Source organism: Protopterus annectens, chromosome 2.part0, assembly GCF_019279795.1.
Source record: "Protopterus annectens isolate FY-2018-M chromosome 2.part0, PAN1.0, whole genome shotgun sequence".
Lineage (NCBI taxonomy): Eukaryota > Metazoa > Chordata > Ceratodontiformes > Protopteridae > Protopterus > Protopterus annectens.
Genome location: NC_056728.1, coordinates 1,435,787,977 through 1,435,807,475, shown reverse-complemented (window position 1 = coordinate 1,435,807,475; position 19,499 = coordinate 1,435,787,977). Strand labels below are relative to the sequence as shown.

The 19,499-nt window shown below is 38.0% G+C and overlaps 1 protein-coding gene across 1 annotated transcript in view; it reads left to right on the top strand.

Moving 5' to 3' along the window:
• LOC122793530 (bifunctional heparan sulfate N-deacetylase/N-sulfotransferase 3-like) overlaps nt 1–19,499 on the top strand; it is a 1,344,847-nt gene that overhangs the window by 604,396 nt on the left and 720,952 nt on the right. The window contains exon 8 of the mRNA XM_044061660.1: nt 17,905–18,059. Within this exon, the coding sequence (XP_043917595.1) occupies nt 17,905–18,059 (155 nt within the window). The remainder of the gene's footprint in view (nt 1–17,904; nt 18,060–19,499) is intronic.

The following is a 19,499-nucleotide window of genomic DNA, read 5'->3' as shown; positions in this document are numbered from 1 at the left end:
GACAGTGGGCTCCGAGCCAGAGGTAGGAGCGGAGCTCATCTGAGCCAAGGCCCCGAGAGGCAAAGTCAAAACCAACAAGTCAGTCCGACTGTCCTCCCTAGACCCGACCAGAGAGTGTTGGCTCCTAGAGTCCTCGATCGGCACCACAGACATCAGTGTACATAGAGCTGAAGGCATTCTACTAACATCAGGTCTGCCCCTTCCGGCTCCGAAGGACCAGCATGGCTTGGAGGAGGAATAGTTAGAGTCAGTGCAAGGGTCTTTGGCTCTGAAGCCATTTGGGTCAAAGCCGATAACATTCTGCTAATGCCGGTGCCAATAACAGCTTTTGTACCACATGATCCACATCCAGATCTGACCAGCTGATAGATGACTGAGAGGAGCGTACCGAAGGTGGTACTGACTGGAGAATTGGACTCTTTGGTGCTTCAGACACCGGTTCCAAGACTGGGGACCGGCTCCGAAAGGTAAAGACTGTTGGCTCCGATGGCAGTGGAGCCGAAGTCAAAGACTGTTTTGATTTCTTCAAGTCCGATGTCTTGGAAGACTTTGAGGACTTGCTGGATCCATCTTGGTCACTCAGAGCTTCCTGAAATGAAGGCTTCAACAAGCCTCTATCGATTAGTTTCCTCTTCCTTTCCTGCAGGACCCTAGAGGAGAAGGAATGACAAATGGAACAACTGTCTTGCAAATGCAGAGCCCCTAGACAGTAAACATAAGTAACATGGCTGTCTATAACAGACATCTTTTGGCCACACTTTGGGCACTTTTTGAAGCCAGTCTTAGGGTGTTAATCTTGGTCAGCCATACTAATGTCAGCAAATCACTATTACCCAAGAAACTCCAACAGTAATGTTCACAGAAGCCTGAAATAAAAGCAGGCTAAATTACACACACACATTAACACCAGAATAAATGTGATATCACACAATGAAAAATTGCAAGCAGACTATGCAAAAAAAGAAGATAGCTGCTAAGAAACAATAACCTTATCTAAATAATCTAAGGTTTACTGTAAACTACAGCAGTAATAAGAACTAAGCCTTATCTATATATATGCAGAAGGCTAGACAGACCACACCAAGTAAAGAAACAACTATTAAACTAGGCCTAAAAGAGGTCAACTAGAAATTTAAGTAAAGCACACTAAATGGGAAGGGAAAAATACACTGAAATGCTATAAGAGCTTTATCAACAATCCTAAACTAACTATTCTAACTAGCAAAATTTTCCAATAAGAAAATAGTGAAAAACAGCTTAACTGGCCCGAGCTAAATCACAACCGCCAATCTATTGCAGCGCCAAACTAGATCTGAGGTAATTACAGGTGCATCATGGGATAGGGACTTGGCCTCAAGCTATTTGAAGCCTTTGAACTTTGCAATTGGCCGTATTGGAGCTGAGGGATTGGCTCCGAACCCATCAGTTAAGACTGAATGGTGAGATTGAACAACTTCACATCATTCTGCTTTCATGCATGCACTCACTCACTCCATACTTTCCTATTAACACAGGTAAGTGCCTTCCCTTTCAAAGGCAATGGCAGCAAATCCATACATGAGTCCCTCTTCAGCGAGAACACACACTGATTCTTTAGTACGAAATAACAGCGCAAACACACAGATCCTTCTTTGATGCAAAAAAAATCAAAACCAGAAGGGTACTTCGGTGCATGCCCACACCAATGTTAGAGTTATATGTCACGGGTACGAAAAACACAAAACAAAAAAAGTTTTTTGGGGCATGTGTACATCAATGTTGCAGTTAGAGGTCACGGGCTGCATGGAAGAGCTCTGAGAGCCGCATGCGGCCCATGGGCCGCAGGTTGGACATGTCTGGTCTAATGATTTAGTCTCTTGCAATGTTCTCAGAATGTTTCCAGTGCTGTTAGCATTTTTCTCTGTGTGGAGTTTACTATAGGAACAGTGATCCTTTGCCCCAGTCACAAAGAACTATGCATAGTCTGGATAATGATAACATCTAATATTTAAAAGGATACCATGCTTGTTTTCAAGCAGTAAAAATTTTATCATGAATTGTTTGTGGAATTTCTTACAGCAAAAGGAATCTTTGTTTCTATGAACAGATATATACTCCTACTCTAATAAAAGAAAACATGTGTGTTGTACAGTCTGTTGCTATGTTGTTTGACAGTGCTTACTGTTTGTATTTTTTTTCTTTTGGAAAATTTTCCTCTCATTAGGGACTTGGAAGCCCATTCACAGATATCTGTATATGTGACCCTACCACTTCATTAACAGCAGTGTTTGAGCTCCTAACTTGCTGCACAAATCCCCTTTGATTATTAAAAAAAAGTATTTGTTAGTAACAGTGTCCCCAGAATGTGGCGTCCAACCTCTTAAGAATATCAGACTTGACTTAAATATCTGCAATAACAGAAAATCATGCCAGTTTGTCAGAGCACATCTGCTGTCCACAAGCAGTCAAAACTGAATGGACAGGAATGAGCTGTAAGTAACACACTTCTTTACTGACTTTGGTCAGAAATCCCGATACCCTGCTGGCCCTGTGACACAGTGGGATAAAGCCCAGATTGCACCCCAGACAACTGATGTTCAGCTATCAACATAAGCAGTAGGAGGACCATGCAGGAGAGGTTGGAAATAAGCTGCCAGTGCATTGCTGCTACCTGCAGGAGTGCAGGGGTACTGCTATAGCTTTAAGAGCATAGCAGTCCTGTGCCTGGTAGGGAAGCTGTGCATGCACCTGCCAAAGGCAACTACAGCAGAGGTCATAGGGCTAAGGTAAAGGTAGGGATGAGACATTGTGCAAGATCTGCAGTTTGGCCCACTCCCTAACACCCAACTCGTGCCTGCAATGGGGAATGAATGGGCCAGAGAACTCTTGCTCATTGGAGGAGTGAATCAGTCTATTGGGAGCCAGCAAATGGCAAGAAGAACAAAAATAAGAAATGATGGTACCCATTAATGTACTGCTCATTTGTCCCTTTGTGGTGTCTAAGTTTAAACACATAAAAGGTGTAAACTGTAAAGTCTTCTGTGGCTGGCATGTATGATCATCTGACACAGAAAGTTATATAAGTTGATTATGCCTCTGTGACGTTTTACTGCAGTAAAACAAACATATACTTTAATACTAAGATTGGGGAACACAGCAGAATTATTAAACACACATCTGAGTTTAAGCTGATTATGAAAAAAAATACTGCCGTAGTCAGTAGGATGATGTGAACATTGCAGTTCTTGAGAAAGTTCAGCCTGTTTTGAGATCTGGTAAAGATTTAAAGTAAATGTTGCAATGTAAAAGAAGTCTATTTATTCTTAAGTAAATTACATTGGTCCCCATGAGACTTAATTTGGACTGTAAATACAAGCTTTTTTCTTTCCTGTAAAATAGACTTCACTTTGATTGCTTTAGTACTACTGTGTTTCTATTGGAGCTGCTTAATCAATTTTATAACATTTCTAATGTCATTTATTATTACTTCTTGTCTTTTTTCTATACATGTGTGTGTGTGTGTGTGTGTGTGTGTGTGTGTGTGTGTGTGTGTGTGTGTGTGTGTGTGTGTGTGTGTGTGTGTGTGTGTGCTTTTATTTTCCCATGCGTGCTCGTTTTATCTTCCATGGAAGGCTGTCTGTTGAGGTGGCAATGGAATTAGCATTTAGCTGTGGATGTTTTGTCATAATTTATTTTGTTTATTTATTTAATTAGTTTGTACAGCAGTCATAACTGATTTCAGTAGTTATCTAGATATAACAGTTACTGAGAAGGAGAGAAGAGTGGCAACACATAAAATAGCATGTTGTCTCATTTCCTGGTGGATTTTATTGATTTTTTTTCTTTAAAAAATTATGGCCACTATTTTATTAGTACATTAATTATACTAATGAATAGTTGATATATATTTGTAGATTGGGAGAATGTTTTTTTAATGTTAAAATCAATTTTTTTTTCCACTGGTCAAATTTACAGTTAAAAATAAATGCATGAAATAAAGTTATCGTGATCATTGGATCAGGTGCTGACATAACTCAGCACTCACAGTAGAGGGCTTAATTCACATACAAAGGGTTACTATCAAGGACCTGACTATAGATAATAAAAATGATATGCTACAGGCACTTTGGTCTGGTTCCCATAGAATGTATGACCAGAAGAACTACTACAGCTGTGACAGGATCAAATTAATTAGAATAGCATTTATGTCAGCTGAGGATTTTCTAGTTACTGGGAGATTCTTATCCAGGGCCTCAGGATGTGTATAGCTCATTTCAAATAAAGTAAGACACTAGGCTATGAATATGATTGAGGCAGTAGTTTTACCTAAGCTACATGTACGTAGTGGCTAATATAAACAAATGTGCTGTTTTAACATATTAAGAGGGAGAAATATAGCTGTCATTTCCTGGGTGTATGTAGGCAGATCTTTGGAAAATTAGTGTAAGAAATGATTGCTATAGTATGCTATATGATCCATCCTGTAAATGGATGTACTGAAGGGAAGCATCTATGTTTCCAAGAATTGTTGAGGTGGACTAGATGAATAAGTGTTAGTTTAGTAAAAGGAACAGAAACTAGACTACACTAAATATATAGATGAATTATAATTTGTCTCTAGAAGTTATCCGCCTTTATATTCAGTAGGTCAAAGAATTACAAGTTTCTTAAAGAAGAAAGAGAAGGGAATATTTGGCTACTGGGCTTCACTGGGTATCATACCTCTCAAATGTACAGATTTTCACAGAATGCCCAGATTTTTGCCTCCTATTTTTGGTGTGTTCCACCTAAAATCCTAAATGGCTGAGAATTGAAGTCATTAATTAATGACAGACATATGTGTTTAAGACTCCACATCCTTCACAAAATGCATGCTAATTTAAAACCTATTATTCTATCCACTTTCCAAGTTTGTAAGAGCAATATTTAAAATATGTCCCTATTTGTCCCCCATCAATTTAGGCTTTGTCCAGATGTTTTGCTCCAAGAGTTTGAGAGGTATGCTGGGTATAAAGGATAAAGTTCACACCCTGCTGGTTATATGTCCAGGTTGTAAGGATCAGCAAAGAAGAAAAAGACAAACTGAAGTGGGCTGAACTACTGACTGTACTGATGAAACTGGAATCCACAACCTCATCTAACCCAAACTGCTAGACAATTTGCAATGCCCACTTAAATCAAGAACATCAGAATTTGTAAATCATTACAATAAATCATTGATTGACCTGGTCTCATTCTAACACAAGTTTTGTGGGATGACAAATGAAAAAGCCATAGGTCCCATCAACCCCCCTTGCTTTCTGCCTTCTTTTATTTGTGCTTCATGCTTTTCCTACATGTGGCATTATTAGAGAACCACATAGGGCATTAGTAATGGGAATATACCATGCATATACATGCTGAGAGTCTTAGTTACTGGGCAGTCTAGTACCACACGGGGAGGGAAGCTGTAAATGATCTAGAAATGTGCACCTTAGTGTGTAGCTGCAGCAGGCAGCATTGTAGCCTGAATGTTCTTACGAGAAAAAATAAGTCCTCCAGGAAGCTTTCCTTATTGTCAGAAGTATAGCTTTCCCATTCCATTATATTGCCTTAGTCTCTTGTAAACAAACAAAAAACAAACAAACAAAAGTTCATGAGCACTGCTGTTCTCTGATAGGCTGAAGAATGTCTGCAGGAATTAAAGCAAGGAGTGGAAACGAAGCATATCACTGCCATGGTTTACATATTTTTGTTCAATATCCATTTGCCAAAAGCCTGTTTGATTATGCAGAATAAACAATTAGCAGAGAGCAACAAAGATTATAGTTTGCCCTGAGGTGTTGTGATCTTGGAGACAAGTGTTAGTGGAGACAGGGATTCATCAGCCTGTATAAGGCACTTAGTAGCTTTGTAGCCTATTCAGAATGTTTGCTTAGCTCATCCATTTGTACTATTTACTTGAAAAAATGTGCTTCACCCAAATGAGGTTTGAATTACTGAACCATATTCATCTATCAGTAGCAGCAGTTTTTTTGAAAGTTGCAATATGGATTGTATCTGTTGAAGGAACAGGTTTGTGCATGAGAAGTTCTACAAAGAACTTTTTATTAGAAGTTTCTAGAATTATTGTGGATTTCTGATTCATTGTAGATGAAGGGGGGCAAGTGTAGATGAAAAGACTGTGGGATAAATTTATTTACAAGGTGTAATGCTGCAAAAATTCCACTTTGCTAGTTCAGATTTGGCAAAATTGACATAACTTTACTTTACCTGTCTCTGTATATCCGCTGGTGTTTCTTCACTGCACTGCTGAAACTGAAGCTTGCTTAAATAGGGTGCCATTACAAACTGCCACCCAATACCTTAAATAGACAGTTTCATTGAATTATCTCTCAAGTTTTTTCTCTGCAAAATATATATATATATATATATATATATATATATATATATATATATATATATATATATATATATATTATATAAATATTACCTGTTATTTTGTCAGATCCTAGCAAATTATTTCCTTCCTGGCAATGTTTATTTTGAACCATTCTTAGACTTCTGTAAAACAAAACTTACAGATAAAAACAGATTCCAGATAACCATCTGTTACAGGCATTTTAGCGTAATATCTCTGGCCACTTCTTTGATTTTTGTAAGATTCCACTTTGTGGTACATGTACAGACAGATGGCAGTTTCAGAAGTCATAATCTTTATATTCTTTGTAGAAAAATAAAAATGAAAATATAAAGCCGACCAACACAGCTGTAAAATAAACGATTTAATGTACAAAGTTAGCACTTTCACAGCAAAACTGCTGCTTCATCAGACTTACAATAAAAATAGTCAAGTCAACCATTTATATATAAAAAATCATGACATATCTAATTGAAAAATTCAGTGAGGTAATTTTCTCCTTTTTAAGACAGGTTTAATGGAAACACTCCTATTCAAGCCTGGGTGTTTATCCACATTTAGACTGACAATCCACCTTAGTTCTGCACATTCTGTCTGGTTCACTAAATCACCAAGCCTCAGACTTTCATATAGCACTTCCAGAACAGCAAACTTAAGTTTATGTTCATTCCCATTTTCAATAACATGCTTGGACAGTGCATTAGTTTGTTTACCATATCACTTGCATGTTCCAAAATTCTCACCCTTAAACTACGGTTTGTTTTGCCAATATAGTAACAATCACAGTTCATGCGTCATGCAGGTAGCACAATAAACCACATTCTCAATGTTGCAACTTGCAAAACATTTAATTTCCAACCTCCTATTCGTGCATTTTAGATAGAGAGTACTTGTATTACTAATAAAAACACAGGCAGAACAATGCCAGCAAGAAGAAGTACCTAATCTCTCAGCCCTGATATGAGATTTAATATGTTGATTTTTATAACACAGTTGACGTTTCAGGGAGAGATTGTTTTTAAAGGAAAATTTAGGTACAGGACCAACTAAAAACATTACATCATTACATAACTCACCAACATTACTGGAGTACATGAGAGGCATCCAAACTGTTTGTATATTATTATTAGTTAGTTCAGAACTAACGTTTCAAGTAGAAAAATAGGGTTGTGCAAGTGAATCTTTAAGGGCATAGACTTCATCCATAGTTTTATATACTTCAGACTAGCGTCTATCAATAATGTCAGAAGCCATCTGGCATAGTGTAGCCTGAGCTTCATCTTCCTTGTCATGCAACCTCATAGTTCGTAAAAATTGGCCTTTAAGCACATTTTTGGGTATGTGCCATGAGTACATACTTGATTTGTGTAATAAATTATTACATCTGCATAGTTTTTTGTAAATATCTATACTAAAATTCTTAAGTTCATCCATTCTAACACATACATCCAAAAAGTTAATACCGGATTTGGAGTAGTGGTAAGAAAACTTAAGAAATGTCATAGTTGAGTGCAAATATTCAATAAATTAACTCAATGATTCAGCTGTCTCCCTCCAAACAACAAAAATATCATCAACAAATTGTTTGTAGTAACATAAATTACTAGCAAAGGGATTGTTATTATGCACAAATTCATATTCCCAATAAGCCAATACCATGTTGGCATAAGAATTAGCACAGATGCCACTCCCAGTTTCTGCAAAAAGAACTTGTCATGAAAGATAGAAATGTTATTTTCAAGTATGAGTTCCAGCAAAAAACAAATCAACTATACTTTACTGTTAGAAAATCGGCCTACTAGGGTTAAAAAACCTCTTATATATTCTATAACTAGGTTGTTCGGTATAACTGTGAAAAGTGAAGTTATATCTAGTCACTAAAGGCAGTCCAGCTCTATCTACAAATGTATTGGACCATGAGTATAAGTCACTCAGAAATGTTTTAGTGTCTTTAACACACTGGATGCAATGTCATATAAAGGATGTAATTGTCTTTCCACAAATTGAAAGGGGTTCAGTAACCCAACCCCTACTCGACACAATCAGTTGCATAGGTGAATTAGCAATATTTTTGTGCACTTTAGGTAACCCATAGAGGAGTGGTACCAAAGGATGTTTCACACAGAAAAACTCATATAAGTCTTGAACAATCAATCCAGTTATAAGCAGATCATATAACAAGAATTCCACCTTTTTTATGATACCATCAACTTGGAACTTATGAATCAATTTATAAGTTTCAGTATCTGATAACATCTCATTCATTTTGCCTAGATAATCATCTCTGTCCATAATAACCCCGCCTCCTTTATCTGCGGGTCGAATTTCAATGGCAGTGTTACTTTGAAGTTCCTTAAGTGCAGAGTGTTCGCCTGCTGTTAAGTTATAAAATGATGCCATATAGTCAAACATAGAATTCTCCCTAAACTCATGTTCACATAGCCTGGTAAAAGCTTCAACCGCTGGATGTATCTCAGGTGTGAAAGTACTAAGTTTCTTAAGTGTATTTACACCACTGCTTACATTATTTTTAAATAAATACTTTAGAATAACATTGCGTGCAAAGATTTGTAGATCAATAACAACATCAGGTAAAACAGCCTTGCGAGCAGTTACAAAAGACAGCCCTTTATCCAAGAGTCTTATCTCATCTATAGAGAGGGTATGTGATGAGATATTAAAAATTATGTTGCCACATTCCTGTTACGTATTCTCATATTGTTGTGTGATTTCAACCTCACTTGCCCCCTGCTTTGCGGTGTGCTCCTTGATCTCAATTTCTGAAAATCCTGTTGGATTGGAAGTGGTTCATTGAGAGAAAAACAGGAGTTTCAGTTCCATTGGCCTAAATATCTGACTTGAGAGGTAGAAGCTAAGCTGTTAGTATCTACCGTTGTCACATTACCAGAAGTTAAAACTGGAGCAACTTGCTCTTCTTGTGTTACAGACATTTCTGCATTCACAATTCTGTCGATTTCTTATGACATGGGGGTCAGGGGTGGGAGGATGGCGTAATGGTTAAGGTGTTTACCTTACAAACATAAGGTACAGGGTTTGATTCTCACATGGAGTAATTGGCTAGGCTTGAAATGGCCCACAAGGGTAGTTAGCCTAATACTAATCTATGAACCTAATCTATGAACATCACACCAGCACTGTTAGAATTCTCAGTGCTAGCCATCCTTGTGGCTGTTTCATTGGGCCAGGAAAAAACATGTCCTTTGTTAAAATTTGCAATGTCCCTAAGTAATTTCTTGTGTTTTGTCATTTGCAGTCTACTTTCAAAAGCAGTGACATTATCATACACCATATCAATACTAGCTCTGCATGACTCAGAGCAGAAATGAGTATTAATATCAGCATGTAGCTTCCTGATCTCCTCTTGTAACTGCAATTATGCAGGTTTAAAGTAGTCAATCAGCAATTGGATGTAGTCAAAACTTAGCTGAAGATTAAGGGACTGCCAGCACTTAAGAAGTTCTGGGTGGCTGTCCCCATATGTTGGCATTCTTAATACCATGGAGAACATCTTTATGCAGTAGATTTGCTTCCATATGTAACCACTGCAATTGCAGCTGCTTATATTTAAATAACTTATCTTCCAAGTCCCTCAAAGCTGTTAAAAACTGTTGAGGGCTATGTACCTCCGTTTCCAGTTCATTAGAAGGACATAAGGCCACCAGTGGATTATAATCCACCACTAACATGTGAGAAAGCATTCCATACAGCAATTCAAAGTTTTATGTGGATTATAAGCTAAATCCATATAGGTTCATAAGTTCATAGGTAGGTACTAGGCTATTGGCCCTAGGGCCTATATAAGCCTAGCCAAACAGTACCCTGGCTTTTGCCACCCAAGAAAATAATTTTCCTGCGCCCCTGTCAAGCAGAGCCACAGAAGTGATCCCCGGGGTGAATTTCCTATCTCCCATCTACACCTTCTGCCATATCTGAGCAGTATAGCACACAAACAAAGTAATATAGAAATATAAAAGTGCCACTGCCCAGTTAAGGTCAACAAAATACACAAGAAATTACAAAATAAAAATAAAAATATAAAGCCGACCAACACAGCTATAAAATAAAGGATTTTATGTTCACAGTTAGCGCTTGCATAGCAAAACTGCTGCTTCATCAGACTTACAATAAAAAAAGTCAAGACAACCATTTATATATAAAAAAAAATCACATGACATATCTAACTGAAAAATTCAATGAGGTTATGTTCTCCCTTTTAAAACAGGTTTAATGGAAACTCGCCCATTCAAGCCTGGTTGTTTGTCAGCATTTAGACGACAATCCACCTTAGTTCTGCACATTCTGTCAGGTTCACTAAATCACCAAGGTTTAGGCTTTCACATAGCACTTCCAGAACAGCAAACTTAAATTTATGTTCATTCCCATGTTTCGTAACATGCTTGGCCAGTGAATTAGTTTGTTTACCTTTCTTGATATCACCTGCATGTTCAGAAATTCTCTCCCTTAAAGTATGGTTAGTTTTGCCAATATAGTAACAATCACAGATTATGCAGGTAGCACAATAAACCACATTCTCAGTATTGCAACCTGCAAAACATTTAAATTCCGACCTCCTATTCATAGAGTTTAGGTAGAGAGTAGTTGTATTACTAATAAAAATACAGGCAGAACAATGCCGGCAAGAGGTACCTAATCTCTCAGCCCTGATATGAGATTTAACATGTTGATTTTTATAACACAGTTGACATTTCAGGGAGAGATTGCTTTTAAAGGAAAATTTAGGTACAGGACCAACTATGTCAGCTACAGCATCATCTATCAAGCGTAGAGACCATGAACAGTTAGTCACCATGCATGCAGAAGGAGTCACAAAGTGTGCACACTGGGTATTCTTGCATACTGAGTGAGTTTCAGCCCATTCAGTGAGTCACTATGCATGCTAAGTGAAGCATCATGCATGTAGTATGGGTCTACTTGAATGTATGTGCACAGCAGGTCACCAGGCAGGTAGCATGGGTCACCATACACACTTACTAAGCAACCACATGTAAGCACTATGCCATTGTACCAAATTTTTGAAACTGTCATTATCATAGCAGGTTTTAAAACTGTGAATATGGTGCATAACATGGCAGTCTGATATCAGACATTTATTTCCATACCTGGATGGCATTGCTTCAACTGCCTTGCAGCAGTTGAAATTACAATTTACTGACAGGAATCCTGTTGCACACAACAGAGTTAAATGAATCCAGACATAATGGAGGAACAGAATGAATCTATTCCAGACATGACAGAGGCATTGAGTAATCAGTCTATTCCAGATGTGATGGAGGCGCTGAGTAATGAGTCTATTCCAGACATGATAGAGGCACTGAGTAATGAGTCTATTCCAGACATGACAGAGGCACTGAGTAATGAGTCTATTCCAGATGTGATGGAGGCACTGAGTAATGAGTCTATTCCAGACGTGACAGAGGCACTGAGTAATGAGTCTATTCCAGATGTGACAGAGACACTGAGTAATGAGTCTATTTCAGATGTAATGGAGGCACAGAGCAATGAGTCTGTTCCAGATGTGATGGAGGCAATGAGTGACAAATTTATTCTGGGAGTGATGGAGGCACTAAGCAATGAGTCTATTCCAGATGTGATGGAGGCACTTTCTCTCTACCTTGTTTTATTGATCTGCTGAAACAGATTTAGGTCCTTTCTTCTGGTACTTGTAGAACTGATTTGTGAAGGTACAAGAAATCTTGTACTGCTGCATCCCTGATTGCTCAGAAGGCAAAACATAGGTCTCTCTAAAGAACCTATAAAACACAAAAAAGAGGGACAGCACTTCTGTTTTTTTCTGCTAGCTTAGGGATTTTAACCATGTGATACTCTTTTTTAGGAAAATCTGGGGTCTTTCCAACTGTTTGATATGCCTAATGGAGTGCATCCAAAAGGGGTGTTCTATTCTATAAACTGGTCTTATCAGTGCAGAGTACAAGTGCAAAACAACATCTTTTGATCTGAATGATATTCCTTTGGTGACAAACTGCACCAAGCAGAAGGATTTCATGGCAACCATTGTACATGGTGATTAAAGGAGAGGAAATTATCAAGCCAGATTACCAGGTCTCTAACAACATTTTTGTTTTGAATTGAAGCATTGACAATGCCATATGCTAAGGGAGACAGGGTTAATTTTTCTACCAAATGTGAAAGTTTTGCATTTTTTAGCACTTAATTTAAGCCCATTTTCAATATAGAGACCATTATAAGTTGAAGGCCCTGCTGGAAACCTTCTGTGTCATCTGCAAACTTGGTTAGCTAGAATTCTTAGTTTTTAGTCTATAGGTAAGAGCAGCAAATACTGAACAAAAAGCAGCCCCAGCACTGAGCCCTGCAGGACAGGATGTGTCACATTCATGTTCTCTGACACTGCCCCTGCCAACCACTTTATGCAGCCTCTGTCTTTTAGCCAATTTCCTATTTATTTTCTTACACAGGGACCTATAGCTTCTGAGGTCATTATTAGACAGATGCCACCTTTATGGAATGACATCACTAATGCTGTACACTATACTTCCAAGACTGACCTCTAGCCAGGCTCAGATAAAATAGTTTATGGAGAAATTCCACCAGGGCATGTTTAGTACTATTTAACAAACAGTGTATGAAATCTGTTTCCATGGAAGAAGTTTTCTTAAGTCTTGGACAGCACTTTCATTACACATTCTTTAGCGATGATAGGGTATTAGATACATGCATCACAGGGCTTTGGACAGTCCTCTCCTGAGTGAGATTTTCCTCTAAATTTATTTGCTAACATATTGACAATGTCTACCAGGTCTGAGTAGGTTTTGCCATCTAGCATGAGATCTCCATATTGTTGAGTATTATTTTTCAGTTTTTGCTTCGGATGCTAAGCTGAGTTGAATGGACGATTTAGCAGATCTAATAGTCTTTTCTAAATTCCTAATATTTTGTTTGACGTAGGAGTCTTTATATCTGTTGTGTACTTTAATGATTGTTTTTACCTTTTATTATATATTTTTTTTATGCCAGTGAACTACCAGGGTGGTTTGCTTTTATATTTCTAATTGTACTGGGGTCTAGATGGGACTGTCAATTCTACATCTTTTATTTACGTGAGCATAAAAGTCCTTTGCAAATCAGTCTGTTGAGACAATATATGTGCAGTTGTAATAAGGGAATTTCAAGACTTTGTCATAGAATTTAAGGAGATTTGCTCACCTAAGTCTTTGAATTATGATATATTGATTTCAGGGTTTTACCTACAAGCAATCAACAATCCCTTTTTTGACTCACCATTTATGGAAAATATAATTTTGAAAATGTTGAGTTGAAAAACCTATAAAAACAGAAAAAAATAATTTTCACTGAGGGGAAAGCCTTCCTGCAGCCCCTTGAAATTATGAATGCCACCTTCACAGTTGCACCACAGTTAAAAACAAAAAAGGGGAGAACAAGTGTATCACTTGCTTGTGAAAATTCAATGCACGTCAGTGAAACTCACAGCAACATAACATCTTCACTATACAGATGCACAACTGAAAAGTCAGTGGTGAATCATAGCTATGCCAGCTCCAGGGTGTTTAGATAGTTTGAGAGAAAAATGTTACTAGCTTGTGGTCTGACTTAATCAGAGAAGGAGTTACTAGTGGAGTTATGCATGATGATGCTAGAACATGTTGCCCTTTTGTTGCGCTAATAACAATCTGGCCCACTGAGATTTTATTTATTAGGTTTACAAAACTGTGTGTATCCTACATCGGAGGAACAGATACCAGTCAATTGATGGGTAGCTAAAGTTTCTCAGAATGATGGAGTTCTTCTTTATGGAGAGCTCATCCATGATATTTAGGAAGCTGCCATGAACTTCTGGGGTCATAGAATGTGTACTGGAATAGCAAATAAACTCATAGTTGATTTTGTTTAGTTTGGTGTTTGATAAGCTCCAGTTGTGGGTGTTTGGGAATTTCTCTACAGGTGATGTGGTCTCTGACAAACATAGGTAAACCACCACAGTTGCCATTTGGTCTAAAGGCACAGCGGGTGCTAAACCCATGTGGGAAGGGAATGCCATCTGGGCATTTAAAACTTGCCTCAATGATTATACATATTTGGATGCCTTCCAAATACAAGTGAACCTCAAGGTTTGGTAGCTTGTTGTTTTGGCCTTTGACATTAAGAAACGCCACCTAAATTTGATTCTGTTTTGATACTTGCATGTTTGATATGTTAGAATGTTCATTAGCTGCACTTTTTGCCTAAAACAATGTACCATGGTAGCAGTAAGAGTTTTTGCCTTTGAGAGGTGCAGGCTCTCCCTTGCAAAGTAGGTAGGGCTATCAAACATCTCATTCTGCACCGACACATAGTAGATCCCCATAGAATGGCATCAATTATTTAGCCAAATGTTGAGGCTAATTATCTTTTCTTTGTACCTAGTCATCATTCATGGAGAGGAGACAGAATTCAACTTAATATCAGGGATTTACTTTAGTTTGTAATATTTATTTAACATTTGTTTACCGGGAAAGTCCGACTTGGAATGAAGCCAATTTTCAGCAGAGGCTCAGGAAGAAATGTGCCTGGTACATGTCTTTGTAATGTGGGAGGAAACCAGGGTACCTGGATAAAACCCACACGAACACAGGGAGGACATGCAGACTCCTCACAGAAGGCACTCCAACCAAGAATCGAACCGGAGAACCTCTTGCTGTGAGGTGACAATGCTACTGCTGCACCACTGCACCAACACATAGTAGATCCCCATAGAATGGCATCAATTATTTACCCAAATGTTGAAGCCAATCATTGTTTCTTTGTACCTAGGCATCAGGGTATGCACAATGCACAAAGAGCTCAGACGTGTCTCTGCATCCTACTCAGGGTTGTCTTCCTATGTCATTCACCTCCACATGCACACCTACCAGGTTATAGTTATATATGTCTGGTGCAATGAGTCCAAAGGGCCCTAGAGATGCCTGATATACTGGCATCTGAAAGACAACTCATTATCACACTGTGTTTCCAGTCTAGTTAGGGGGAGGGAATCCGTGTGCCAAACCATGGAGTCACCAATCACTATAGCATTTTGGTTCATCAAGTGGTCTGGTATACTGGAATTGAGGCCCTTTGTCTCACTGTGACTGTTTAATGTGAGATATTATGTGATGTAATGTTTGATTTTCATTTTTGCTGGGAATTAATCCTTTGGATTCCTTTACAGAATCAACATGACATTAAATAATCAGGTTTGGGTGCCTAGCATCTGGTTTGTTAGTGTGATACTCACAGTGTTTTTTTTTTTTTTTTTTTGTGAGTGTGTGGCTTCCACATCTTTTAAATATCTGCACTTTCTCACAGAGTGTTAGTGAGGGTTCATTATCTGGCTAGCAACAGAAACAAAGCAAGTAAGTTGGCCTACTACTCCATCTGGTCTGAAGTAAAACTTGATTTGATTTATAAAGAGCTGAATGTCTATTTAGATGACATATCTTGGGTTTAAATGTGATTGTGATAAGCACAGTTTAGATCATTATTCAGCAGTACTGTTGAGCTGATAGTGACTTCTGTCTCAGTTATGCAATGTGCCACCACAAGGGGGAGCTACTTTTTTTTCAAATAGAAGTTTTATTGTTTTTCAAAACAGATATAACATAACACAAACACCAGCAGTGGTGGTGCTGCGGTAGCGTTGTCGCCTCACAGTAAGACGCTGTCCGGTTCGATTCTCAGCTAGAGCGTCTTCTGCGTGGAGACATGCGTGAATGGGCGCACCTTCATTGAAGGTTGTGCGTCAGGGCTGGTAACTCGGCACGTAAAAATCAACTACCAATCATTAGTGGACCGGAGTTCCGCTGTGGTGACCCCTAACTGGGAAAAGCCAAAAGACACAACATATAACATAACACAAACAGTTGTAGAGTAGTAATAAACATTGAGATATGTGATGACAGTTGACTAAAAAATATATATATATATACATTATATACAAAAGTGCTGCAAAGAGAATTTCCTGAAATACCTAAAGTGAAAAATACATCTGTAAGTGGGAAACAGAGGTAATACAATTTAGTGTATTGATATTATCTATCTACTAAAGAGTCAATCAGAGGAGGATATTTACAACATAACCGTAATCTAGACCACACAACAGATAATCAGTGAAACAAGAGAGCACAAAGGGAAGAATCAAAAAAACAAATATCGAAGGATCTGTTCAACTATATCAAGTGTATATTAACCGGATGTTAATTAACAGCTAAAACTTCAAATAATGTATTCCAGATCTTCTGGAAATAAGCCCGTTTCTTAGGGTTTGTTATTAAAAACTTTTGTGATGTAATATATTTAATCACCATTTTCCTGAATCCATTCCATGACATCTCTGTACAATCCATCCAATTTTTGGTAATGTCAAATTTGACTAGTAGACAAATGGTAATTAAAGTGTGAGATTTCAATTTTGGAATATTAGTGTTTGTGATATGTAATAGTGTCGTTTCCCACGAGAGGGGTGATTTGTGATATCCCATTTTGTCAAGTTTCACCTTAAGGGAACACCAAATACTGTTGGAGTATCTACAGAATCATATTATGTGTAGGATGTCAGCTTTGGGGTAACAGCAACATGGACATGCTAACGAGGTATTCGAGTTAATTTTATTTAAATGAACGGGCGTGAAATATAGGTTATTTGTAATCATGAATTGCGTATAGATACGTTTTTTGAAAGGGGAAAGAGAAATAGTGGCTTTAATGGCAGACAGTTTCTGGTCCAATGAAAGATCCAGATCATGATGGTTCCAGTAATCCACAAACACTATTTTATCTTGGTATACCCTTGTGCAGATAAGCTTATAAGTGTGGGATAACATGCTCTTGTTACTGCCTAGAATCTGCAATAATATACTGACCTGACTAATATCTGAACTATCACTGATGATGCTACTCCATCCTATACAGCTGTGAGCTACTTTTATGGTGCCAGGTACTTGGCTCTTCATGTTATGAAGAAACTACAGAAGGATTTTGAAAGGCTAATGAAATAGTCAGAAAGGTAGAAGGTGGGAAAAGATGTACTACATGGAGGGAAAAGAATGTGATGAGAGACATGAGTAGTTAGAGGTGTTGTTACTAAAGTCCAGCAGATATAGATATGAAACATAATACTACTGCACAAGATCATTTTGAGCAAATGTGAAAGGGGTTATTCTGTACATAAAAGACAGAGGGAGTGGTAGAGACACAGACTATAAGGACTAACTCTCTGGATCTCTCAAAGTAGTTTGTCACAGAGAGGGTTGTGGACCCCTGGAATGGACATCTGGAAAGGTAATCCAAATCCAGAGAGACATTCAGAAGAACATAGGCTAGGCGAAGAATAGGTAAAACCGAAAAAAAAAGGTTTATTGTCTCCTTCTTTCAAGTAAATTTAATATAATGTAGTATAACAAAACTGTCTTACAATACAACCTTTGGAGTGTTTATTGCTAAGTTCTGTTGTATGTTGTTGCTTCTTAAAGGGACATTTCAAGAGGATAAAGGAGACGATCTGCTACTTAAATATGTTGACGAATTCTGGTGGTTTCCCCACATGTGGAGTCACATGCAGCCACATCTCTTCCACAATGAGTCCACTCTAGCTGCTCAGATGATGTTGAACAAACAGTTTGCACTTGTGAGTATGATCTACGCTATTGATTAGAAACAGAGTAATCCAGTCCTGTTCTACCCTACAAAAATATATCGTCTTCCTTTAGCACTCGAGAACGTTATTTATTGACTGCGTGTGTGAATGCCCATGAAAAACTAATTTAGATCAGTATCTGCAGCATGGTTATTTGCTTATTGTTTTCCTGTTAATCACTAAAATAGAAAATAGAAATTCTTCTTGTAGAGTTTTCTATTGTTATAGCTTGACACTTATTAAAAAAAAAGTTTTAGAGTATAGTACTGTAGAATCCATATCAAGCACATACTGTACGATGCACTGAAGGAATATTAAATTGCTTTGGCATTACAGATATTCTTATTTTTAGATCTGATTTTCCCAGTCATTATGTACTTGAGATATGATTGCAAGAAGACCACTTAAGACTAAACACTCAATGGCCACTTCAGAAAATGGGTGGTTTGTCTAAAATGAGGCATCTGTTTTAAACAAATAAAACGAAATGAGCAGGTACTTGACTTGTCCAAGAGGTAGGTATCCAGTGGTATGGTATGAGGGTGCTCTCACTAAATTCATCAAGTAATGTTGCCCCCAATAGCTCTACTCCCCTTTGTGGGCAGAAGCTGCCATTGTCTTATCTCTGCTTTCCACTAGGAATTTACAGGCAGAGTGCATCTCAGGACACAGTACCTCCAACTACCCCCTTGAGAGAGGAGTATAGTGTAAACATTGTCAATCTTCTCCATCCTCTGCCAGTTGTTCTGACCTCCAGGTCAGTGATCAGGCCCTTGCTGTCTAGGACACAGTCATGGTTTCCTCCATCCATGCCACAGAACTAACTACTGTATGACAAACAAGCATAGTAACACCTACTCTTACAGAATGCATATTAAAAAGTTCTGTGTTTTACGTATCCATAAAAGGTGTCATAGCCATAAAGGATCAGAGATGGGCCTTCTAAATCTCCTGAGTAATGTAAAGACATATATTGTCTTGGATGATATCTCTTTTTATAGATTCACACTATTGGTCTGCATTTATAGGGTAAAATACATCCATACTAAAAAAACACTTGTGCTGTTGAATGAGAAACTCTATTACTCATGCAGATATAATTCAAGTTTTCATATTAAACAAAAGGCTTCCTCAGGAAACACACAACAATAAGCTAAGTAAGGATGATTGCTGTTGATTTTCTAAATACATAATTGGTCAAGAAATGTTAGGAAACAGAATTATAATAGGTTCCGGAATTGTGCAAAGCAGATGGTGGGACTTAATCTCTTTAGCACTGCTGAGTAACTCAGAGTCTTCAACAGTTCCCAAGAAATGGACAGAAATTTCTTCATAATGTCGGTAGTCGTGTTGCAAAAAGGTCTAAAGTTTTCTGAGGCAATGTTATAAGACAGCTTCAGTCCGAAAAGCAACCAATGTAGGCCCAGTAAG